Raw genomic sequence first — 26,362 nt, 5'->3', positions numbered from 1 at the left:
AGGAAGAGCACCAAGAGGAAGAAGAAGATGAAGAAGTTGATCTGGGACCACCACCAACAATTCAACAAGCCCTATATTCAGTTAGCCTGCTAGAGAAATATTTTATGTATGATGGCGAAGATGCCTCTCTCGAAGAAATAGTGAAAATACAAGCCAAAGAAAATGACCGATTATTTGAAACCTTAAATGTAGTTCTTAAATATTTATGTGAAATGTTCCTAAGTAGATGTTAAAATGACTGATTATTTGAAACCTTAAATGTAGTTCTTAAATATTTATGTAAAATGTTCCTATGTAGATGTTAAAATATGTATATAAAATAATTAAATATTACAGAACACATATGCGTATTGTTATTTTATTAAGTGCCCTTTTTAAGCCCCTTCAAGCTGTATAGAGTTTCGATATAATATTCGGGCTGTTCTATTTTTAAAAAATATGATGTGGGCATATATGTCAGAAAATTGATATTGTTTTGTTTAATACGTTACTTCGCTGCTGACCCTACATTTTGTTTTTCTGTTTACCCAGATATCTTTAAAAACAAAAAAGTTACAATCAATTAAAATGTCATCAAGATAAATTGAACGCACGGTACAGTGTACAGGGTGTATTCGATCAATTTTGCTTGCTGGTATAATAGCAGCGTGAGCAAAAAAAAATGGATATCGGCAAAAACTCGTACTACACCCTTTTCAGGTGAGAGCGCCGAATTTCGAGGATCCGCCAGGCCTGGTCGAAAAAACAGACTACCTGCTGCGCGACTGGATCGGCATTTACAATTCTCAGCACCAGGGTCGCGACTCGACCAAAGCGTTTAGCATGTTCGTGCACCAGATGAACGTCCACGGCATATTGAAAACCGACGACCTGATCACGCGATTCTTTCGTCTATCCACTCAGCTCTGCGTCGAGACCGTCTACAGGGCGTTGCAGGACAAATCGAACCCGAACATGAACCTGATCAGGCCCAAGTGTTACCACACATTGGACGCGTTCGTGCGCTTGGTCGCGTTGCTTGTGAAGCATTCGGGCGACGCGAACAACACAACCACCAAGATCCACCTGCTCAACAAGGTGCTCGGTATAGTCGCGGGATGCCTGCTGCAAGACCACGATACCAGGACGATCGAGTTTCACCAAATGCCCTACCAGCGCATATTCACCATGTTGTTCCTGGAGTTGAACGCCCCCGAGCCGGTTTTGGAAGCGATCAACATGCACGTGCTGACTGCTTACTGCCACACGCTTCACATCCTGCGGCCGTCGAAGGCGGCGGGATTCTGCTACGCGTGGCTCGAGCTCGTCTCGCACCGCGTCTTCATGGGTCGCATGCTGGCCAGCGCTCCGCAACAAAAATGCTGGCCCCTTTACGCTCAGCTCCTCGTCGACCTCTTCAAATATCTCGCCCCGTTTCTACGGAACGCGGAACTCGCGAAACCCGTGACATATTTGTACAAGGGCACGTTACGGGTGCTGCTGGTGCTGCTCCACGATTTTCCCGAATTCCTCTGCGACTACCATTACGGTTTCTGCGACGTCATACCGCCGAACTGCATCCAGATGCGGAACCTGATCCTGTCGGCGTTCCCGCGGAACATGAGGCTGCCCGATCCGTTCACTCCCAACCTGAAGGTCGACATGCTCCCGGAGATCGCTTACGGGCCGCGCATCCTCACCAACATATCGGTCATCATCACTCCCGCCCAATTCAAGAAGGACCTCGACTCGTACCTGAAGGCCCGCGCACCCGTCATGTTTTTGTCCGAGCTCAGGAGCAATCTGCAAATATCGAACGAGCCCGGGGTCCGGTACAACATACAACTGATGAACGCGCTCGTATTGTACGTCGGCACCCAGGCGATCGCCTATATCCGCAACAAGGGCCACACCCCCAGCATGTCGACGATCGCCCACAGCGCCCACATGGACATATTTCAAAATTTGGCCGTCGATCTCGACACGGAGGGCAGGTACCTGTTCCTGAACGCCATAGCGAACCAGCTACGGTACCCCAACAGCCACACCCACTATTTCTCGTGCACGTTGCTGTATCTGTTCGCGGAGGCGAACACGGAAGCGATCCAGGAACAGATCACGCGGGTGCTGCTCGAACGATTGATAGTCAACAGGCCCCACCCGTGGGGTCTACTGATCACGTTCATCGAGCTCATCAAGAACCCCAACTACAAGTTTTGGCAGCACGAGTTCGTGCACTGCGCGCCCGAAATTGAAAAGTAAGTGAACCGCGTGCACTTTTTTTATCTTTTGAAAGAAACGTCCCTGTCAATTGGTAACAAACGTAACGATGATGATCTTTATATTGAGCAATGATGAGCAACGTACAGTGGAACGGCTAAAATTTGGAACGAATTTGCCTTTTTTTTTATGAACAAGCTTAAGCAGACTAGTGTAGTACTATTTACAAAATTTCTGGGTTCCTCCTGCGTCGAACTTTCTAACGTTTCGCCAATCATCCTGTTGGCTTCTACGGAGCTTTACTCCGTACCTGCTTATATATGGTTTGAGGGGGGCGGACCTGCAGGAGAGGCGTGAACGTTGGTTATCGAATATTATGTGTTCGGCAACTGCTGATGAGTTGATTCGTCGTAGCCTTAAGGCTCTTTCATGTTCTTTGAGTTTGATGTTTTTGGTCCGGCCTCTCCAATGTATTCTTTGACGGATCGAAGTGGTGTTCTGGTTTTGACGTTATGTTACTTTAGAACTTTTGATATGTGGTAAAGTTTTGAATGTAAGGAAGGACAACAGTGGCAAGTGTGGGATTGCTTTCGGCCTCATGCCTATTGGAAGGTTATGGTTTCGTGTGAGTAATATCTTTAATGTGGAAATTACTGGAGAGAAGAGCAGAGGTAAGGTGTTTTAATTCTGGGTTTGACTCGGGCTGAGATAGTTTTACGGCTCTGTAAACAAGAAAGTTGATAATCGATGATTTTTGGGCCGGATGGTGATGTGGTTTAAGGTATCTGTCTGTGTGCGTATGTGTTCTATATATAAATACAATGACCCAATGTTATGTCTGATTTTCTATTGTTAAAAATATCTAAGAATGGGAGGTTATTATTTGTTTCTAATTCAATAATAAAACATATGTTAGGGTGTATCGAGTTTAATAAAATCGACTAGGGATTCTTAACCGTGAGGTCAGAATTTTGAAAAATTAACTTTAACACTATTGAAACCATCAAACTCTTCTCAACTACCAAACATTATGAACCTTAAATCTGTTATTAAGACTTTTTGCGTATCAGACTCTGAAATTTCTCGTCTCTAAGGACTCCCAAAGGTTCGCAAACCAGGATTACCCCTTCGACCTATTGTCAGCACCATTGGTTCTCCAACATTTTTTCTAGCAAAATATCTAGCTTCCTTATTAAAAGCCTTTGCAGGGAAAACTGATAGTTTGGTACTTAATTACACTAATTACACAAGATATTCTGATTTGTTTCAACGTAGAATCAATCTTTACTAAAGTTCCTATTCCTGAAACTCTCAATATCATTTCCGATATATTAAAATCCTAGAATGTGGAAGCAAACCTTCTCAACTTAATTGAAAAATGCTTGCCTGGAACATATTTTTCTTATAATAGTCATATTTTTGAACAATCGTCAGGAACAGCTCTGGGTTCTCCACTATCACCAGTCATCGCTAATTTATTTATGGGAGCCTTTGAGAAAAAAGCTCTCGACACTTTTCATCTAAAACTAAAATTATGGAAGCGCTGCGTCTATGATACTTTTTCAATTTGGCCTCATGCTCAGGAATCCCTAGTACGTTTTCTTAGACCTTTAGTCTATACTCCCCAACATACGTGTTACTATTGAATTAGATACTAATAATAATGCGTTCTAAACGGGATAGACCAGTTTGAAAAGTCCTGTTATAACAGACAAATTGGTTGTTTTTTTTTTTTTCATTTTAAAATGTAGAAAAGAAAGGAAAATTATTGAAAACAATAATGAGTAATGTTTTGGAAAGGTTTTTAAACCGATTAGAACTGAATGGTGCGCATTTTCAACACTTAATAAAATATCTCGATAAATTTTCTCTTAGTTTTACTCGCTGGGCAATTTTCTTGAAATCCAATAGCTGGTTTTTAAATGATTTTTGTTCCATATTTTTGGCGTTCACTGTACAAGTTTCACAAAGCGATGTCTAACTTAAAAACTATTCTTCATTAGCCAAAAAATAAAAAAAAAATAGTGACAGGACGAAACTAGGCAGCATTTGAAATTCCTTAGTTTAGACTTTGGATTCGAAATATTTCCGGTTACACCGGAACTCTCCATTGACATTCTGATTTTAAGTGGAACGCCTTGTATATTATTTTGTTTTTGGATTTCGAGCTATTTTCAACTGTTTAGAATTTTTTTACTAGTTGCTTTAAGTATAGGGAAATGTATAACAAAAATATACAGAATATCTTATTTGAAAAAAACGAACTTTGTTGCAGAGGCGTTTATCGCCAATCAAAAATGGACGACAAAAAATATCTGAAAAACAGTTTTAAATAAGGTGTAAAAGGTGATTTCCGATGTAACTGGAAGCAGTATGATATTTTTAAACGAAAGGAAATATTGAATAAACCTAGGTACCAGAATTTCAAACTTGCCAAGTCTGTCCTAAACCCAAAAACTTTTACGAACGGCAACTGAATAATCTCTAGATCTTAAGTTAACTCAGCGTTAAAGCAGTGTTTTTTCAAAATAAGGCAAAAAAAATCGCTTACGTTTGTTGAGGTCGCTGTTTTCTTCTCTTTTTTTGAATGGACATGAAATGCAGGTTGGTATTTGAAATATAGGTGCATGCGCTGATGATCCCTTCAATTTGACCAGACCATAATACTTGGTGAAGTGGTTTAAAAAACATTCATTTGGCCAGTTTTTCATATTAGCTTTGTTCCAACACGCCACTAGAACCGTTTTAGTCTCTCGATTTTTGCAAACCGCGACTGAAAATTACCGGTTCTGACCTCTTGGAACAATGTGACCGATCGATCACACCCTGCTTTTCCGTCCTATTTAATTTTTCACCATCCTAAACACTGTAAATAAGTTTTACTAATTCAACGTTTCGTTTTTGATTGCACACACTAGCGGGTACTGCACTCTAAATTTCTCACTTCGTGGCAGCACCAAAAAAAACATTCCATACTAGGTTTTTTGCACGTTTTAGACTTTATTATAACTTTAAGATGATTTTTCTGTCCCATTGCGCGTTAATATCAATAAAAAAAGGAAACCACCTCTATTATACTCTGTTTATTGATAAGAGAGAGCAATAAATCATTTAAGGCTTCGCTGACGATCATATTTATACAATGTGTCGGTGTAAGTTTCTAGATACAATATCTTTTTTTAAATGAAATAATTTGCTAATATTAGGCATCAATAACCCGTTTCTTAAAACAGAGCTCCTTTTACCTCAATTGTTTCTGAAGTACTGAATAAAGATTAAAAGTAAATAAAAATGAAATAAATAAAATAAGAGCTTCTTTGTCTTAACTAAATCAAACATTTATAACTTAATTATATCCTCTTTTTATCTGATCTTTCATGGTGGGGTTTCTAGCATCGATAACGTAGTAACATTTTTTTTCCTTTTTTTTATCGTTTTGCTTTTGATGTCCCGCTTAAAAGTTGCATGCTGTTTGTCAGTATCATGTACGAGTCATTGTTACTGTACAACTTCATCCGTCAGAAAGCGTCGGAGTCCCGTTTAGAAATACTTGAAAATAAAGGGCAACCCGCAGGATGAGAGAGGTACTAATTCCTTTGCTTTACATTTGAAACGGAACATTCATCAAAAAAAAAAAAAAAACGAATTACTCTGATGTCGCTACTTCTTCGAGTTAGACAATTTGGTGCATGTTCTTCTTTTGCTTCGGAGTTTTGAGAATACCTGTCTCTATTGCCGGGTGCTTAAAACCTTGCGTAAAAAAACCTAATCTGTCCTTGATTACGTTAATTTTAAAACAATATTCGACTATTACCCGACGGCTGTATTCTCATAAGTCCATTTCATGCGGCGCAAGGATTTCCGCCATTAAGTACCCACTTTTGGTGTGTGCATGCTCTTACAAGTAGTCTAGTATCTAGAATTAATTGTATAGATACCCTATAATCGTTAGTATCCGATGCTGTGCTTATCAAACGAGCTGGATTATTTTCCTTGGTTATGGTATAGTCTGTCTCGATCGTCATCGTGTTCTTTTTTGACAATAAAAAATTAACAATATTATTAACTATTGTCATCGGGTAAAATCATTAACACGCAAGGATTTGCGGCAATGTTGAATAATTAGTTTAATAGTCATTTTACGAGCAAAAACGGGTTGTCATTAATGTGTATGAAACTTTAATCAGTAGAGGATTTAATAAACAAGAAGCTGTACAAGAAATCTGTCAACTTACACAAACGCGAATATCGGCGATAAGGCATATTATTAATAGTGGAGAAGTTAGGAAAAGTAGTGATTTTCAAACTCGCCGTATAGACAAAAGTGATCAAGACAATAAGAAGGAAAATATATTGTATTCTTTACAAAACTTCTGGATTCTGTACCTGCTTATATATTCTTTGAGGGGGCGGAGCTAAATGAGCGGCATAAACAATGTTCTAAAGAAATATAATGTCAAAATCAGATTTAGCACTTGTCCAAAAATCTCCCAACATCTTCGATCCGTCAAAGACGAAATTCCATTCGAGATGCCAAGAGTTTACAGACCGGACGAGAACTATCAACGGGGCTCGAAGAACAAGAGCCTTTTATTTAGTGCGTACAGTGGAAAGTACCAAAATAAGGCATTCCCGTTGCATCTTAGAAAGATAGGTTTACAAATAAATCTAAATTTTAGCACTCATCAGCACAAAGTCAATTTAAAGACAATTACAAGTTTAGATTTTAATTAGGGTGTTCTGTGTCGTACTATGTCCTAGAAAAAATTTTTTTACCCTGCATTTAAAACCTTAACAAAAATATCAACATCAAGAATGCAGTTATCAGAATATTTTGTAATCTGGTGATCCTATATTTGTTCGGTAGTGGTCGACATCAAATAGAACCCTGTCTCGTGCGTTCTGCCTTGGTATTCAAGGTTAATCTTTCATAAGAGGTAGGGAGAGTTGACTCGATATCTTAAAAATCTGTTTTCTACTCGTTCCAAACGCGTGATGTGGATGTTGTAATTAGGATTCCAAATGACTAAAGTGAATGAAAGTTTACTATGAAAAAACGCATAGTACAGTGAAAGAAGAGACGTGGTATTTTTAAAATCTATTGAGTTTCTTTTTATGAAACCGGTCGTTTTATTCGATCCGATTATTACTCTAACATTATGAGTCTTAACGGTCTACCCTTCGTCTAGAGTTACCCCCAGATCTCTAATCTCCGCCACTCGCTCTAAGTTGCTGTTGTTAATATTGTATGTTGAGTTTATTCTTTTTATAATTTTGGTGAGGGATATGCTAAAACATTTGGCAAGATTCAGGAAAAGATGATTATTTTGTCAGTATTGTTTCAAGCGCAGAAGGTCTCCTTGGAGATTTAGACAGTCGTCGGAGATTTCGATTTTGGTGTATATTTAATATATTATATATATTGTAAATTACAAAGGGCCAAGATGACTGCCCTGTGGTACACCGGACGTAAAGTGAAAAAAATCCGATTTATATCCATCGTCTGTCACTTGCTTTTCTATCACTAAGATTGCTGGACAATCTAACCATTTCGGCCTCAACCCTGACCTCTGCAAGCCTAGCCTGACCTTAAGACTAAGACAAATAAACTCATCAGCAGTTGCCGAACACACTCACGAAACCGGACATAAAATTTTATTCGATAAAACCAAAATTCTTGCATGCAATCAATTCTAAACTAACGAAAAATTTGAACGTCTATAGAAATCCATAAGCAACCTGACAATCTTAACCGCCATGTAGGTATTTATCTGTCACCAATATGGGAATCAGTCATCCGAGACGGTGTTTACGCTCCTCATTTAGCTCCGCCCCCCTCAAACAATATAATAAGTACAGAGTAAAATGCGAGCTCTGAAAGAAGCCAACAGGATGATTGGCGAAACGTTAGCAAGTTTGACTCAACAAAAACCGACGCAGAAAGAATCCAGAAAAAGTATTACAGTTGCCCGTAAAAGTTTCTTTGTTCTTTATCAAAGCGAAGTTGTTCATACATGAATACATGAAACCAATATAAATATAGGCCGTGCCATCCTCCATAAAGTTGTTTGTAACATGGGAGTTAAGTAATTAAGGTCGATAAACGCGGCGCTCTATTCAAAGAATGGCTTGTTCCCACTCAAAACTGTCAGACGAAAGCACCTTCAAGTAAAGGAAAAAACAGGAGACGATTTTTCCAAAACTGCCTACTGTTGTCTGCAAAGAATATTAAGAATTCCAGATTGGATTATCATGAGGATACAAGTGCCAAATTGTTCAAAAATTGGTTTTAAAACCAAGCACCACCCCCAACAAGTTTAAAAACAGTTAAAAAAAAATCATATGCAATTAAAAAACAGTATGTACGCGATAATTTGGCTGAACGCGCTTGGCATACTGTTTTACGTGTTCCTCCATATAGAATTTGTAGAACTAAGTAAAATCAAATGGCAGAGCAGAAAATATTACTCCTACTTAGTGAAACAGAACTAGATTTAGACATTTAGAATCAAAATAATTAATTATGTATTATTTAATATTGTTTTTATCAAAATGTTTGCGAGTATTGCGGGCAAGAACCAGTATGTTGAGGATCGATACAGGCTATAAACAATCTTGCAGCACAAAATGGTTTTGTATTATTTTTTGATTCGATACCAAAATTGGGTACGGTTCAGGTTTTCCTATAATTAAGGCTTCATTTTACTCATACCTAACTATTGATTGTAGGTTATTCGAATCGGTCGCAAGGTCGTGTTTCGTCAAGACTACAGTCCAACTCCAACAGGAAGGGACCGAGATCCAAGAATGATAATCAAAGCAAAACCCTTTGTGATCTGTATATATAAAGCTTACTTTATATTCGCGAGTTTTTTTTTTTAACTTTTTTCGGTGGTATTTTTTTTATTTGTCTTAAGGTGCGAACTTATAGTGTATAGAAATCGGATATTTGTAACATAGTCTAAGATTTTTTTTTAAGGGAGAAAATTTGAATTACTAAATGTATATGATGTTTGGATGTAATAAATGGTTTTTGAGCATTAGACTTCGTTTTTATTGTCGTCAGCTGGTGGCAGGCATGTGCTTTTCGAACATCCTATATACGGGTTCGTTGACGTAGCGTCGCACTTCCTTGGCCGCGACGAAGTCCACGTGACTAAACTCGTCTGTTATCCTATGCACTTCTTTGTTCTTGGTTCTCGCCACGAGTCTTTCTATTCCCTGCAACAAAACTATCGGTGCGGTGATAGAACTAGGTTAATCTCTACCTCTGGGTGGGTTATTAAGTCGCTGGTGCTGTAGACGAAAGCCGTGGGCGCCGTAACGTTCCCGATATTATATTCCGGGGCGTTCCTCCGTTTGTAGAGTCGGAGGTTTTGCTTCGCTCCGTAATCGTATGGTCCGAACACGTCTGAAAAGACATGTACCTCTTCGATTTCATCACATATTATTTCAAAAGTTAAGAGTTTTTCAAGACGATAACGATTGCAAATGTTTTCTTTGTTTTGTGAAACGATAGTTTCAAATAGTTGCCGACGTAGACCATAGACAAATGATATATTGGTCAGTTTTGGTTGCATGCTTGTAAATATTTCCTATACATCGCAATCCGAATTGATTCTGTGATGTGATTGTATTCCGTTATAGTCCGTTCATTGGTAAAAGAAAGTCACAAAACCAGTTAAGAAAGTGGCCACAGTCGTAAAGTATACAAGGCACTTCCCGACTGGTATAGTAGAGAACGTTATTTAAGCATTATACAGAGATTTTCACCCCACTCGGTCATTTAAAAAATATATATATATTTTTATCCTCCTGTCACTTCTGGTTCAACTTGATCATTTTTCTATGTGAAATTCTAAACTATTTTACGTTTAACTCGACTTACAGGAGGTTGTACGTTCGATTCCCTTGAGTATTGTGTGAGAGAAAATAATTGTTATGGGTAAATTTTTCTCGGTAGATGTCGGGAAGCGGGTTAATATCCTAATTTGGGGTGAGCCCAATTAAGCGTATAATTAAAAAAAAACGTTTTGCGGTTATTGTTATCTCTTTTGTATCTTAACTAATACACCCTTGCGACAAAATGAACTTCGTGTGATCTTTCAGCAGTTTGCACTATATTTTAGACCTATGTTTGCTGCGAGACGTCTGTTGGAATTCTGCCATTTTTATTTCAACTTCTGAAACGTTTACGGCACAGGTAGAACATTTACAAAATGGTAGCTTGTCTTATCAGTTGCATCTAAATGTTTAAATTGCCCTGCAAGCAAGTCAACTCCATGAATACACTCACCGCTGTCGATAAGTTGCTGGTAGTGATAAAACTGTTTCATCGAACATCTCGCAGGGACATATTCAAAGATTAGCTGGAGCACCATCTGAATAAAAAATTGGTCGATTTTGCGGCTTCGACTCACTGCATGCGTTAACTTACCGGATCCACCCTGAAAGATTCCTCGGGAAAATGCAGCAAAGCTGAGCAAATCTCGGCGAAAACCGTCATCTCGGAACACAGCATCGACATCGTTCTTCGCAGCGCCGCATTTAAGTTATCGGGCAGAAACTCGTACACTCCCAACGCTTTGGCGATATTCTGAAACACGCCTACAGTGTAGCAGCTCTCCGGCAGTGTGGCGTACCCGCCCCGGCATTATAAGAGAACCTTAGTAATGATTAACGGATGCGTGTTGGTGGTGATGCCCCCAATTTAAGAATTGAAATTACATTATATGGGGTGTGAGCCAAATCGACGGTTCAAGAGGAGCAGCATGTTATCGTGAATTTAAAAAATTTCTTATATTAACACTATAGTTATAGCATAGATGCAAATGTTTATTTGGCACGACGGGAGCGCAGCGAAGCAAGTGCATAATGATAAATAACTTTCCAGAAAAAGAATAAATGCAAGGAAATTTTGAGAAACATAACTTTGCAGGTTGTTATTAATGTCTAGTTATTCAGTTTTTACCAAATAAAACGATATTACACTATCTTTTTACTTCGTTACACTACTGAATTTTCAATTGTGGGCGACTAACTAGTTTTATTATGTAGTAACATATTTAAGGAGCAAATTTCATTCCAAGATTTCCATGAAAACAAATCTTGGTTTTTAATAAGTTAGTTAACTAAATTTGTAGGCCTTATCTTCGACCATGATCTAAAACTTTCAACGTCGCTGTCACCGTCTAGTCACAAAACTGTATTCAGAAGTAAACCCTGTGAAAAAAATCAAGCAATGTTTAACCAAAAACAATTAACCCAAATGCAGAACATAGAATACGATATGGAGTGTCTTTTTGAGCCTGGTCCAGTCAAGAGGAACAACTTGTTGTGGTCCAAACACAACACGTTAGTAAACGAATAAAGGGAACGTAAACGCTTTCGTACGGTAATCACATTAAGTTGCTGCGCTCGTCACGCACGTCATAAACGCAGTGGCCGTGGTCTACTGAGCCGCAATGCTCCGCGCGCCACCTGGTGTTGGGAAGCTGTAGTTGTCGCTCTGGTCAAAGAAAACTAGTCGTAGCTTCTGTGTAAATATCAATCGACATTGTGAATCAGAATCTTGATGTCAAAAAGAAAGAATCACTTAGTTGAAAAATGTTTTTACAAAGTTGAAACGAGGAACGTTATATACACTTCGTTAGATGTTTTAGCTTTAAATATTTTGTGACGATTCCTACACAATTTTATTTTTATTTTAAAAATCATTTGGCGTCTTAAATAATAAACTAACGTTTCATTTGGTAGATTCTTGATAATTGGAAGATAAATTAACCCCGTAATTTGAAAAATTTCATAAGTCTTCCTGGAGATATGAACATTTATTTATTTTGTGCGAACACCCCCAAGCTCACGTCCGCCATCATAGACGATATTTGTACTATTCAAGATCCGCTAAGTAATAGTTTATTTTAATCTCTTATAATACCGAGAGTACCGTACTTTTATTAGCGTCCTGTGTTTCGACAAAACTCGAAAAATCAAGAGACGATTACGACCCAGCATCGCCGGCGTCGCGACGACGACCCCCATGGCGATTTTTTCGTTGTATTCTGGCCGCTCTGAGTTGAGAACAAAGTAAATTGTGGCACCCTGCGCGTAACCGAGGTAGAACAATTTATTCTTGGTTGTGACGTTCAAGATATAGTCGACCACGGCTGGTAAGTCATACACGCCCATTTCGTGCCAACTAAAAACGTAAAATATTCCATAACGTAACGGTCACGGACCATAGATTAGATAGTCGCGACGCGAATTTTTTTGACAACTGTCAATCGTCAGATAGGTTATTCTCCGTTTCCATGCATCATGTTTCTGACGTGCTTTTTATTTTATTTTCCGACATAAATTTCATTAAACACGAATGTGTAATGATTTCTATCAAACGCCGTTACAATAAATTAATTTGAAATTCGTCGTAATTGTCATGCGCCTGCGCGATGAACAAGACATTTATATCACGAAATTGAGAAGTGGGGTGTACCATATTTTTTCAAAATAACCGGTCACTTTTTTTATGTTGTGTATTTAAAATTTAATAAAAAACTTATCCGTTATACAGGGTTTTTGACCCAACTCGTTCGTTAACAGTTTATTGAGACGTAATTACAATTTTTGGGGTTAAGATAAGTACCAATAAGTGTAAAGATAATAAAGTTGCTTGCTTGCTTATTTGAAATAGGACGCCCCGTATATTTTGAGATTCTGTGTGAAATTCTAAACATTTTTTACGTATAACGTTTTTGAAATATTTAACCTTGAAAAAAATTTGTGCCTTCAGCTGAGCCAACTTTGAAAATGCGTATTTTAAAAATTAATAGACGTTACTGATATAAAACACAAAACACCAATTTTGTTGTAAAATGTGCATCCATAAAGATTAATTCATTTATCTTAACATGGTGACCTGTTCTAGAGAAGTATAGAATAAAATATACCTGAAGTTCCAGTACTCCGCGTCGCTATCGGGGTCCAAAGTTTTATGTTTTCGAGAATGCGCGGTTCCTCTATTGTTCACTAACCAAACGTCGAAACCTCTGTCGGTTAAATACCACGCGATGCCCTCGGGATGACCGGGAAGCAGGAGAAACTCTCCCACAGTGCACGGACCGGCTGTTATTATTATCGGGTACTGATTGGTGTGGTTTGAACCCTGCCCGCGTGGTATCCTGTGAGCCGTCAATACATATCCATCTTCTGTGGTTATCTCGTGGGTCTCCAACGGATAACCATATTTTTCTAGCAATCTCTCCTAGAGATGCGATGCGATTTTAATGTTATTTATATTGATATAATATTTTAAGATTCGCACAATTCATAATCGGGTTGTGTTACGGATAAATCGCACGCTCCAGCAACGTTGCATACATCTAACACTGCGGTACTACAGATGAGCTGTCATTTTTAAATGTCCTACACCAAAGACAGTAATGCGCGAATGTTCCTGGTATACTTGCCCACGTTACGTTAAAGCAAAGAAGAAGAACGTTCTCTGATATATATTTGCAGTAGTGTTGTGTCAATCGTTCATTTTACGAGGACCGAATCAATAAGTGACCGATTTTGACAAGGCCCGAGTCATGTCAATCAATCGTTCATTTTAATACTTTTTGTCGCCAACATAAACGGCAACTGTATCCGAACAGTCCGAAGACCGATTCAGATTCATTTGAATTTAAGTTGTTGTTGTTAGTATAATATTTAGCTGTGTTCTACCTTTTATTGAATCATGATTTTATCAAAATAGGTGTTACGTATTACGTAAATACTTGTGTGGAAATAGATATTTCATTCAATATTCAATTCAACACATAAGCAAATCTACCAATCTATGTCGCAACTCAATACTATAGAATAATTATAACAATACTCCCATTCCTTTGCCGTGACCTGTCTCAGTCATGCATTTAAGTCTTAAACCATTCAAATCAATCGTATTCCGCAAGGCGAATTCGATTTGTTTTGGAACGGTCGGTTGATCGGTCGTCCAGTATTCGGTCACTTCACACCGGTCAGGGCGGCAGCGAGAGCGAACAAGGTGATCGAATCGTTACGAACAAGCGAGATTCTGTCGTTCGATCCTATGAAGTCTATGAAATGATTGATTCTAAGTGACCGAATCAATCGTGATTGACACAACTCTAATTTGCAGTACTTGAAGGTCTGTGTTCGATCCGGGTTCATGCCCATATGGCCAAGGATAAACTTTCGCAATGTCAACGCTTGTTTGATTTCTAATAAAAAATTACAAGAAATTATTTAGAAGAGAATGTAGATCGATATTTATATCAAACATTATTTAGTTTCGTTGTTAGGGGCAGTTCAACGACGGTGTACATTAGATTGTTCTACTTATGTTGGAAATCTGAAAAAAAATTCAAATATAACTTCTCTTTTTAAGAAAGGTGTGGTGTATTTGGCAACACCGCGGGCCGACCAAAAAGTTAGTCTCAGCGGGTGTGTCCAAGAGGCAACAACGTTTTCACGTGCGGAAACGTGGTAAAATAAAGGAACCTTTATTTTTGTGATATTAAAGTGGAAGTAATTAACTTTACTGTTTTCTTTCGAAAACCCAGTCCGCCGACATATCAAAAGGCTATTGAAATGATTGTGAAATTTAGCGATTGTAGAAGAGGTGGTATTGAGTGATCGATGTTTAAAGGTCAACGAAATGGCAGAAATTACTAAGCTTTCTGATACAAGTGTTCGTCGAATCCTGCATGATCATTTAGTTATGCATAAAGTTAGTGCAAGATGGGTTGCTAAAAACTTTTCGGCTACTCAAAAACAACGCCGTGTCTAGTGTGCGCGGTCTTTTTTGGAACTCTGTAGGTCGGAACCGAAGCCTGTGATAGAAATTATTGTGACGGGAGATGAAACTATGGTTCTCTATTATGACCCTCTTTCGAAAAAAGAATCAATGGAGTGGCGTCGTGAGGGTGAAACACCTCCAAGAAAATTCAGAGTCTGCCAGTCAACAAAAAATGTTATTACCACGATCTTTTGGGATTGTGAAGGAATTTTTTTTGATAGATTGTAAAGAAACTAATACCACCGTCAATGGTAAATATTACGCAACATTATTACATAAATTGCGAGAATGCATATGTGTAAAACGTCCAGGAAAACTGACAGAGGCGTGAGTCTTTTGCACGATAATGCACCTGTCCATACTGCTGGCGTTGCACAAGCTGCCATTTTAGAGTATGGGTTCCAACAGATAGATCATCCTCCCAGATATGGCCCCCACCGACTATTATTTGTTTGGATATTTGAAAAAGGACTTACGTGGACCGCGGTTTAACGACGAAGTTGAGTTAAAAGGGGCTGTTTTAGCTCATTTTGCAGACAAATCAAAAGAATATATTTTTAAAGGGATTGAGTTGTTAATGAAGAGATGGGGATGATATTGAAAAATAATAAAAAATTGTTACTCTACTTTGTTTCTTTCATATTCAGGCCGGGAAATTTTGGCGCTGCCCTCGTAGTTATTTTATATCTAGTCCACTGGTCCAATATCTTTGGTTTAATCGATACAATTTACTTTCTACTTACCAACGACAGCCCGGAATCTGGATGGGAAACAAATCTGTAAGGCTGATTTACGATATAGTTCAAAACCATCAGTATGACTTGTTGAATGGAAACCATTTCGAGAGCGCACTCTATGATCGTCAAGAAAAAAATGTTAATTGTCGTTTAGATGAGCAATGTCTAATTGTTCGGTAATTAAGTTGTATAATGTGTTGGTTATTGTTTCTGATAAAATGTATCCTTGATGTTCTACATACTGGCAATTACAAATACAACTGAAAATTATTATTTTGTTCGATGTAAATTACTCTTCCAGGGCTACCATTTTTGGATTTACCGTTTTCGTCTATCATACAGGGTGCGCGAGATATGGGCCGTAACGTATGGGCCAAATTGGGTTTAACGCTTCTGTAAACAGTCGCTAGGGCTAGCATTCGTGGTATTTATCGTTTATGTTATTATTATAACCAAAACTAACCAAAACCCTGAAATCCCTGCTTAAAACGATAATATCGGCAATAAATAACTTGTATACACACCGAATCGTAAGTTGCACAATTGCAGCATGGCTCCAAGGAAGGATGCGACAAGGAATATCTCGGGTGCAAATCTCATTCGAGGTCAGTGTTTTTTCTCTCTAAATATTTAATTTTATTATATTCTTATGTAGTGACTGCTTAAGTTTGGTAAATTTTTGTAACTGAAGTTTTCCAAGAGGAAAACTGGAAACATTTTTTTGAATTCAGCAGAAAAAATTATTTCTATTTCCAAGTAACACCGGTGACGGCAGTGAGTGTTTCGTTTTTGGAGAACGAACCAAGAGAACTTTTTGAAACTTATTTGGCTGCTATGTTTGAGCAAATACAGCATTGCCAGATCTACAGTATTCTTTTGTTATTATACAATCTCTACTATTTATCTACATACGCCTCAGATAGTTTCTGAGATAAGGGGTCGGTCGGTCACCCCGTACATAAAATTGGGGTATACCGATTCGACTGATGTTTTGTGCAATAAATTTGTGTTGTTTTTGTTTTTATTCACACATTAACAATTATGCATAACTGCTAAAGAACATCTTTCCATTTTTGGCAATTACAATTGATTAATGCAGGGTTGCAGAGTCTGCTGGAAAACAATCGACGAACAAACTTCCGAGTTAACACGTAGTACGGTTTTTAATTTGGGTAATTAGAAACCGGCAATTTATTAAATTTTATTACTCTCTAGTGTACAAGCGATGTGTATTTTCGAATCGTCCTGTATAACGGTTCATTGATCACCTGCGTGACGTCTCTGGCGAACAGGAAATCGACGTGGGAGAACGTTTCGTCGATTTTAAGAACCTCGCTCCTCTTTGTCCTCGAAATTAGCTGACCGATGCCCTGGAAATTGCAGCGGACATTTTGTTACTTTCGAAAAATCGATTATTTTCGGTATAGATTAAAGTAGGGGAAAATTTGGCTCCTTTTTTCCCGTACACATCAATATATGTAACAATGACCGCGATCGGACCTTGGCGTCCATATTTTTTTTTTCGATTTTCGACTGATTTTTCTGGTTTGGATTAATTATTTTTTATCAAATCAAATACTTTTAAAACATGTACCTAATTAATATTGTTTTGCTTACTAAGTTTTAGAGAAAAAGGTATTTCAAAAATAAAATAAGTTAAATATAACTAACTGAAAACCTATATCTGAGTTACGAAAAATGATTTTCCTTTATTAATATTATGCAAATTTGGGAATATTTTGTTATTGAATGAAATGAAATGTACATATCATATATTATCGAAAGTTGTTCGCGCTTTTAGTCAGCAACGACTGAGTACAGAGAACAGAGAATAGAAAACGGAGAGCATACAAAAAATAAAAACGTTTCTTTTTGGATGCCGATGCCATCTGTACCAAAAGTAACGTGTCCTTGGTCTTACCTCGGGTTTTGTTACTATGTCACGCGCCCCATAAAAGTAAGCGGTTGGGGCGGTGATATTTTCAATGAGATAGAGTGGTGGTACTGTCACGCCGTATAGCTTTTTGTTTCGTTTCGGCCCGTAATCGTAGAGACCAAATAAACCTGAAATGATAAGCTACGCTGACCAAACGGTACCCCTCCCTGGACCTATGGTAAAACTAAAAGCAAAAAAGTTCGCTGAACAGCTTGGCATTATCGATTTCAAGGCTTCGGCAGGATGAAATCGATAATGCCAAGCTGTTCAGCGAACTTTTTTGCTTTAACATAGGTCCAGGGAGTGGTACCTGTCTGCCGCTTCAGCGTGAATTATTTTTTCTTTGCACTTCCAAATCGTAGATACAGTCGACGGTGTAAGTCCGTATCGACGTCCCACATCACTTTTCATTTCTCCCCCTTCTATCTCCCGAATTAAAGCAACTTTATCATCTAGAGATAAAATTTTTCGTTTACTCGCCATGCTTGCCGTATTCACCAAGTCAAATTAGAACTGATTGAAACAATAGTGTGCTTTTATGCATACCGATAAAGGCATTAACATAATCGCTTATTACGAGAAAAACACTTAGGAAGACCAGGTTCTCGGCAATTAGATTATTAGCGTAAGAAAGTCTGAGAAGGTAAGAAACTCTATTAATTACAAGTCGGCCTGCATTCCTTACTTTGTTACCTGATATGTCCAGTATAGATAGTGAGAAATCGTTATATAGAGCTTTGTATGGAAACCTAATAGTACAACAAATTTTATTCGTAATACAGAGTTTCCCTGTAGGGAGTTTTCACTGTATTTTGAGGCCCTTTTTCCAAAAAACGATATATTTTTGCTCTATCACGTCATTTTCCACGATGATGATGTTCCATGTTAAGCGTGATTTTTAAATCACTTGATTTTTATGAAATTAAATGTGGTTTGGCAACACTGGATAATATTCGATTTTCGTCCTAAGCAACAGAGTTGGCGCAGAAGCGTCAGTACAATGTTCTAACCTGCCATGGTTTGCGGCTTGCGGTCTTCGTTGTTGCCTATTTCTAGTGCGTTCTTTTGTGAAAAATGTATACCACGCTTATTTTGGTGTAAAAATAGGCGACAAAAGACAAGTCCCGGATCGTCACACTGTTTCTTCCATTTGCGTTGAAGCATTAAGAAACTGGTAGGAAATATGTTTAAGGTTTGGTGTTCCTATGGTATGGCGAGAGCCTAGGAATCACGGTGATGATTGTTGCTTCTATTCGTGTAATGTTCAAGAACATCAGTGGATTCTTTGAGGTGACCTTAAAATGCTGTACATGCTCCTAGGACAACAGGGGGGTTATGCAAAATTTCCCTGCTTTATTTGTGAGTGAGTTAGCCGGGCAAGAGGTAGACAATGGATTCAAATAGAACAAACCTTAGACCTGGTGACAAAAACGTATGAAGAGAGAGCTTAGTTGACCTGAAAAAAGTTTTACTACCTCCTCTTCATATCAAATAAAAATGAACAGTGTTTTAAATAGTATATCTGATGCCAAGATAAAAGAAGACAAGGATTTTCAACACAGAATGACCAATGTTGAGAAAAACGCCTGGGTTTCATTTAAAGAAGTAATTGATAAGGTTCTTGGGAACTCTAAGGACGAAAACTACGAAAATATTGTTCAAAATATGATTTCACTCAAAAAAGTGTGTGCAAAGATTTTTTTTGCCAAGGTCACACTTTTTTACTGAATAAAAAAGATATTTTTTCCTTTGATATTTGCAAAAAAACTTTACGTGAACAAATAAATGCATAGAAATTTTTGAAATCTGCATGCCAAAATTATATAAAGTCCGTTTTCAAAATAAAAACATCTGTCAAAAATTGTAATTTTGTAGGCCTGTGTAATTTGTACATATTTATATTTTTAAAACAACTAAACTACGATACCGGCTCGCCAGCCGTTAACGTTATACAAATTGAACTGAAGTGGCTTTTGCTTGATGAAAATGAAAATTATATATATTCACATGACAATTGTTTCGACAACACCGTGCCTTTATCAAATGTAATATTTACAAACTACCTGCTATTATATATACCGAAAAATGACAATAATACCTTAATTAATGTTATGAGAATTTAAGTTTAATAATGGAGAGGTATTCAATCTAATTGATCATTAAACAATACGTTTGAATGTCTCATTTTGTCTCCATGGCTTCCAATAAATTTAATTTTCTACTTTTTATGGCTATATGTAAAATTTAAAAATTGTCGTCAAAAATTTGTTTTTCTGTGTATGTAGCATAATTAGAATCTAGACTATTGTTGTTAAACGCTCTTTTATGTCCATTAATGCGTTTCTTGAAGGATCTACCTGTTTGTCCATTATAAATTTTAGGATATGATCCGCATTTCAACCCGTAGACACCTGAGTTTTGAGATTTTGGATACTTCGTTTTATTGTTTTTTAAAAATTTTCCTATTATGTTGTTAGTTCTGAAAGATATTTTTAAAACACATTTTGACACACACATTTTTCACTGGGTTCTCGTATGTATGTAATTGTTTTAAATTGTTCGTGTTCGGTATTAGGTTTCGGATAAATAGAGTTTACTGTTGTCTGGATTTGTTTTTTATTTATAATTTTATCGATAATAGACGGATTGTAACCTTTGTTCAGTGCAATTTGTTTAATGATATTAATGATTAAGTTGTTTGTTGTAATTTTCTGTTGAGAGTGGCGTATTAAGAAGTCTGGGTATAAAAGAGGGAAATGCAGCCATTTTGTGTTTAAGGGCGATTTGAGCTGTTATGTATGACTGTGTCCGTTTGTGGAGGTTTACGGTAAATAGTTAAGTCTAAAAAATTAATAGAGTTATCCTGTTCAATCTCGATAGTGAATTTTATACGATTATGTAATGAGCTAATGAAATTTAAAAAAGAATTCAATTGTCTGTCCGTTCCAACAAAGCAAGCAAAGACATCATCCACGTATCTATGTCACCATAAAAAAATTTTACTTAAAGGATGTTCTAGTATGATATTTTCCAAATTCTCTATAAAAATCTCGTTTAACAAAGGACTAAGTGGGTTTCCCATAATCAAACCTTTCTGTAAATCTGTCCATTAAATTCAAAATAATTTTGGTCTAAAGATACTATTATGGGTTACATCCAAAATCTCAAAAATCTGGTGTCTACAGGTTGAAATGCGGATCATGTTCTAAAATTTATATTGGACGAACGAAGAAACGCATTAATGAACATAAAAGAGCGTTTAGAAACAATAGTCTAGATTATAATTATGCTAAACACTTAAAATCAGGAAAACACATTTTTAACTTTGATATTTTACATACAGCCACAAAAAGTACAAAATTAAATTTAAATTTAAAATTTAGATTTAAATACCTCTGCATTATTAAGCTTCTCACAACAACATTAATTAAGGTTTTAAGATCATTTTGCGGTATATATAGTAACAGGTACTTTGTAAATATTACATTTGATAAAGACACCGTGTTGTAGAAACAATTGTCATGTGAATATATATAATTTCCTGAAAATCTGAACTTCAAGTTCTTATTTATTTTGTTAACGTTATACTTTGAAACACACCATACTTACTGGTTTCCATCACCTGTATGTAATGAAGAAGCTGTTTCACGGAGCATCCCGCGGGAACGTACGTAAAGACCAACTGGAACGTCTCCTGAGAAGTAAAAGTAAGAAAAAAGTCACTTGGAGGTGACCGTTTTGACTAACCGGATCCACCCGGAGCGAGTCCTCGGGAAAATTGAAAATGAAGTTGCAGACATCGACGAACGTGTTTACCTCGGAACATATGTACCTCAATGTGGCCCTTATATACGGGTTCGAGTTGTATGGGAATATTTCGTGAAAATTAAACGCCTGCATCACCATCTACAATAAAACAAAAGAACTAACGAGTTTTCCTAAATAATTATGTTTCTGTTAGAATCGCCTGCGCAAAGATTGGCGTAGAACCCGAATCTGTAATAAAATAAAATAAATTGAAATTCGAAGGTTGCCCTTGGTTTCGCGGAAATGATATGATATGATATTTTCTCGTGCAAGTGCTAGACCTGTAGATGTAATTTAAAAAAATGTGTCAATTAATAATAATGATAATTATAATATAATTTCTGTGTCAATGTTAGCTCTGATTTTCTATTGATAATATCTAAGAATGGGAGGTTATTATTAGTTTCTAATTAAATGGTAACACGTATGTTAGCGAGTATAGGGTTTAAATATCTAAGAAAATCTACTAGGGAGTCTTGACCATGAGGTTAAATAACAAAAGTACCATCCACGTAGGGTTTCCATCATTTTGGTTTCAGATGGACGATGGGCGATGACTGATAGTGGCGATGATAGTGGAGAACCCATAGCTGATCCCCACACTTGCCACTGTTGTCCTTCCTCACATTCAAAACATTACTGACCACATATCAAAAGATTGGATTTGATCAGATTTACCACTTGTCCAAAAATATCAACATCTTCGATCCGTCAAAGACAAATTTCCATTTGAGATGCCAGGAGATTACAGCATTCGATGCATATGGAGCAAAGAGTACATCAAATAGGCTCAAAGAATATGAAAGAACCTTAAGACTAAAACAAACAAACTAAAAAACCGGACATAAAATTTTTATTTGATAAATCTAAAATTGTTGCATTTAAGCAATTCTTCTACCAGCGAAAATTCCGAGAGTCTATAGAAATCTATAAGCAACCTAACAATCTTAACCACAACTCAGGTCTTTATCTGTCACTAATATGGGAATCAGTCATCCGAGACGGTATTTATGCCCCCCACTTTGCTCCGCCCCCGTCAAACAATATATAAGCAGGTACAGAGTAAAATTCGAGCCAGTTTCAGTCAGGCTCTGAAGAAGCCAACAGGATGATTGGCGAAACGTCAGAATGTTCGACTCAACAAAAACCGACGCTGGAGGAATCCAGAAGTTTTATAAAAAGTACAATAATATATAATATATCGTCAAAACCTGGGAAAAAAATCGGTATAACACAAAAAAAGTCCAGTCTGCCTATAAAAACAATCAATCAAAATCGTTTAATTAAAATGGATACAAGCAAGAGGCAGCGCATAAAATAGCACGAACAAAGATACATACAAAAACTATTAATTAAGACGAAAAACAGATTAAAAGAAAAAAAAAGGAAAATTATTAAGTTACAGACCTAAAAACATGAAAAAACTTTCTGTTTATGGGTCTTCGCAACAGTTTCAAACTCTGTGTGTAGAATGTAGTTTGTTAAAAGGTCCAATCTGTCCCGAAAGTTTGGTAAAAGCCTATCCAATTTTATCCCTAGAAATTTGTATTTTCGAAGCATTCAATAAAACAAATCCATTTATTTGCGAATGCACTATACCTACCTTGAAGAGTCTTCGATATTTGCTTATGATTTTGGCCACAACGTATTTCCCGTCGCCAAGAAACGCCGAGGGTGCCAGATTGATCCCCAAGGCGATTTTGTCGTTGTATTCGGGTCTTTGCGTGGTTAGCACCAAATATTCGGTCGAGCCCTGCGAATGACCGACGTAGAAGAGTTTCGTCCTTTTCGTTACGTTTAAAATGTAGTCGATGCTCGCGGGCAAATCGTAAACTCCGACTTCGTGCCAGCTAAAACAATGTTCTGTCTCAATTATGGAAGAACATTAGAGACTCTTCATCAGGCCCAAAAAATAAACACGAAGACAATTTAATATGCTTTAGTATGAGTTTAAATTTGCCAAGAGCGCTGATCTTTTATGAAACGTGTTCGTGCAGTAGTTATAGTGATAGCAACAAACTTGTTTTGGTGAATAATTAAAAAAAAAAAAAAAAATTTCTCTAGATAATAAAGTTGTTTTAATTCGGGAGGCTTACACCGTCGACTGTATCCACGATTTGGAAGTGCAAAGAAAAAATTATTCAGGCTGACGCGGCAGGCAGTTCAAACAGAGACATGGTATAAATTATGGACAGATAAGTGGCGAAGCCCGTGATGTAGACCGACAGAAACGTCACCAACGATTGGCTGGAGACGACGTGGCCAAAACTAACAGAAAAGTACCCTGCTGACGACATTTTTAATGCTGACGAAACTGGTATTTTTTACAAAATGACGCCAGATAAAACTCTTAAATTTCGAAGCGAAAAGTGTGGGTGGAAAACTTTCTAAAGAACATATAATAGTGTTAGTAGCTGTTAATATGAGTGGGAGAGAAAAAGAAAGCTAGTCGTGATTGGAAAATCAACCAACCCACGATGTTTTAAGAACATCAAGCATTTGCAGCACTTACGAGGCAAAGAAGTGTGCATGAATATAGAGATACGGAATTGGGATGCAGAATTAAAGGGGGGGGGGGAAATATTACTTCTCTTAGATAACTGCCCTGCACATCCCCATATTCCAAATCTAGGGAATATTGAACTGGTATTTCTTGCAGCCACTATCTCAAGCCGTTTAAAAGTTATAGAGTGTTCCCACTTTCTTGTGTCACTCGGTATAATCTGGAATTCTGAAATTGATGCTCTTGTTTCAACTCAAAATGGGGTAAACTTTTTTTTTATAAATCTTCGGGTTACTTTAACTAGGTAACAGTTGCTTAATTAATACTATGCGAAGACGGAATCCCGATTACGATTTGGGTATTTTTGGCTCAAAAACGTATATTAAGGAGTATTCCACGTATTTCCAAGTTTACATCTTGTTGGGTTTATGCCCAGTACAAGATGTCTTTAACAATTTCTCAACCTGCATGTTTGTTGGGAAATAAACGTTTACAACCATGTCTATTTAAAAAGAGATTGAAAATATAATGTGAAGAAGGAAAAATCACGTGGTCAGAGGAATTTACACCCAGTAGATGGGCAAGACCTTGACGAATGCTCCGCCACTGATCCCCTAACCGTAGTTCGATATCGCAGACTGTTTATCATAATGAAAGAAACGAGCATACCTAAAATCCCAGTACTGGTAATCGACGTCGGGGTTTAGGGTGGAATGTTTCCTGGAATGGTAATTTCCTCTGGTGTTTAGGAGCCAAATATCAAAATTGCGTTCAACCAGGTACCACGCTAGCCCCTTACCGAAGCCCGGTAACAGAAAGAGTTCCCCAGCGCCACAGGTACCGTGTACGAACACGATCGGGTACCTGTTGGTACCATTGGAGTTGTGTCCGTGAGGAATCCTGTGAGCCATCAGGTGGTACCCGTCTTGTGTAATTATCGTATGCTTTTCTAACGGATAGTCGTACTTGCCAAGGTACCGCTCCTGGAATGTTAAAATTTTCTTGATTTTTCAATTCAAATAGGTTAAGTTTCATTTTTGTGCATAAGTGAGCTTTCCATATGGTCAAGACTGCGTTGGCTTAAAATAAACGTGGAAAACTCTAAATATCTCAAGTTTAGCAAAACGAAACGCTTCTTTTGAGTATTTCACACATCACAAAAATGTGATTCGGTTTAAAATTACGTAGCAACTTGAATTGTGCATACACCGCATAGTTTTTTTAAAATATCATCTTACTCCATTTAAATCAGCACAATTTGATATTTTACATATACTTAATATTTATATAGTTGCATTAAATCAAGGAAAGGCTTTAGCGAAATAATTGTACTACCGTGTAATTTGTACAAAATCTTTGATTGTCTGCTTCTCCATATAATATACAGGGTGTTAAAAAAGTACGCTGCCAAACTTTAAGAAACGATCGATTCCTTTCGTGATTTTAAGACAAAAATTTCATATAAGTTTTGTAAAAAGTACAGTTACAGTAGCCTGTCGAAGTTTCTTTGAAGAATTGCGTCTATTTGGTTTCATCAATCCTCCACCATTGATGATATCCCTCATCGGCGATATTGGCGTTTTTGTAAGTAGACAGGTTTCTTTTAATACTGATTATACTGATTAAAATTTCATGCACATTTTTCACACCCTGTTTTGTTATATTCTCGTAACATAACTTTTTCGAAACGCACAGAAAAAACGATCGTCCAACACTACCACAAATGTTCGACACTCAATAAATGGTATTAGAAAGAAAGAAATATACCTGGCCCACCCCTGCGTGTGAATGACTTTACCCAATAACAATAGATAACAACGCTCCTAAAGTTTTATTATTAAATAGATTTACAAATCGAATTTTTGACAAGCACGATGTTTATAATAATTGATAAGCACCGATTTCGTAAAGTACAGGTTCTACGTACAATTGACAAGCCGGCGTCTGGATGGTCCACGAATTTCATCCGCTGATGTGCGAAATAATCCAAAATTACGAGTAACACCTTGTAAAAGGTCGACATGCTTGGAGATAATGAGCCTGACGTTGCGGACAACGAAAGTTCTTGGAAAATAAATAATTTGCGTATTCAACCTGTCGTTATTCTTTGTAATTCGACCGTTTAACAGGATGCTTGTTATGAATAAAACGCGAACGTTATCATCGGCGTCACACTCCAAATAATTGCCGCAAAATAATATATACTCGGTAAGAGCAAAATAGATTGTTCAGCTTGTGTTCTTTCCCCTAAATGTCAATGCACTTGGGAGCAAAAGAAATACAGGGGGCGACTTTTGGGGCCATTTTGAAAAAGAAAACTTCATATGAGCGGCTTTTGAGATACCACCTTAGATATTTTA

At 37.3% G+C, this 26,362-nt stretch overlaps 3 protein-coding genes across 4 annotated transcripts in view; 1 reads left to right on the top strand and 2 right to left on the bottom strand.

Moving 5' to 3' along the window:
• Window positions 1–9,068, top strand: part of LOC132697993 (CCR4-NOT transcription complex subunit 1) — a 35,460-nt gene extending 26,392 nt beyond the window's left edge. Inside the window, exons 12-14 of one of the 2 annotated variants that reach the window (XM_060663807.1) lie at window positions 700–2,237; window positions 5,661–5,783; window positions 8,929–9,066. In XM_060663807.1, coding sequence (XP_060519790.1) covers window positions 700–2,237; window positions 5,661–5,778 — 1,656 coding nt within the window. In that variant the 3' untranslated portion in view covers window positions 5,779–5,783; window positions 8,929–9,066. Of the gene's footprint in view, window positions 1–699; window positions 2,238–5,660; window positions 5,784–8,928 lie in introns of both variants that reach the window. The other variant, XM_060663808.1, reaches the window with a different exon arrangement.
• Window positions 9,069–9,261: 193 nt separating this feature from the next.
• Window positions 9,262–15,935, bottom strand: LOC132697995 (lipase 1-like). The gene is made up of 7 exons (XM_060663810.1): window positions 15,763–15,935; window positions 13,146–13,459; window positions 12,151–12,397; window positions 10,637–10,795; window positions 10,496–10,580; window positions 9,468–9,610; window positions 9,262–9,420 (listed from the first exon to the last, which is right to left on the bottom strand). The coding sequence occupies exons 1-7, from the start codon at window positions 15,856–15,858 to the stop codon at window positions 9,262–9,264; spliced, it is 1,203 nt and encodes a 400-aa protein (XP_060519793.1). The 5' UTR covers window positions 15,859–15,935.
• A 953-nt stretch (window positions 15,936–16,888) lies between these two features.
• LOC132698465 (lipase 1-like) lies at window positions 16,889–26,137 on the bottom strand. The gene is made up of 7 exons (XM_060664526.1): window positions 25,930–26,137; window positions 24,672–24,985; window positions 23,103–23,349; window positions 21,440–21,598; window positions 21,302–21,386; window positions 17,678–17,820; window positions 16,889–17,126 (listed from the first exon to the last, which is right to left on the bottom strand). The coding sequence occupies exons 1-7, from the start codon at window positions 26,023–26,025 to the stop codon at window positions 16,968–16,970; spliced, it is 1,203 nt and encodes a 400-aa protein (XP_060520509.1). The 5' UTR covers window positions 26,026–26,137; the 3' UTR covers window positions 16,889–16,967.
• Between the last annotated feature and the right edge of the window lie 225 nt (window positions 26,138–26,362).

The sequence above is a fragment of the Cylas formicarius genome, unplaced genomic scaffold (genome assembly GCF_029955315.1).
Source record: "Cylas formicarius isolate icCylForm1 unplaced genomic scaffold, icCylForm1.1 PGA_scaffold_2__14_contigs__length_35257938, whole genome shotgun sequence".
In the NCBI taxonomy this organism is placed as follows: Eukaryota; Metazoa; Arthropoda; class Insecta; order Coleoptera; family Brentidae; genus Cylas; species Cylas formicarius.
This window is presented reverse-complemented; position numbering and strand designations above follow the sequence as displayed.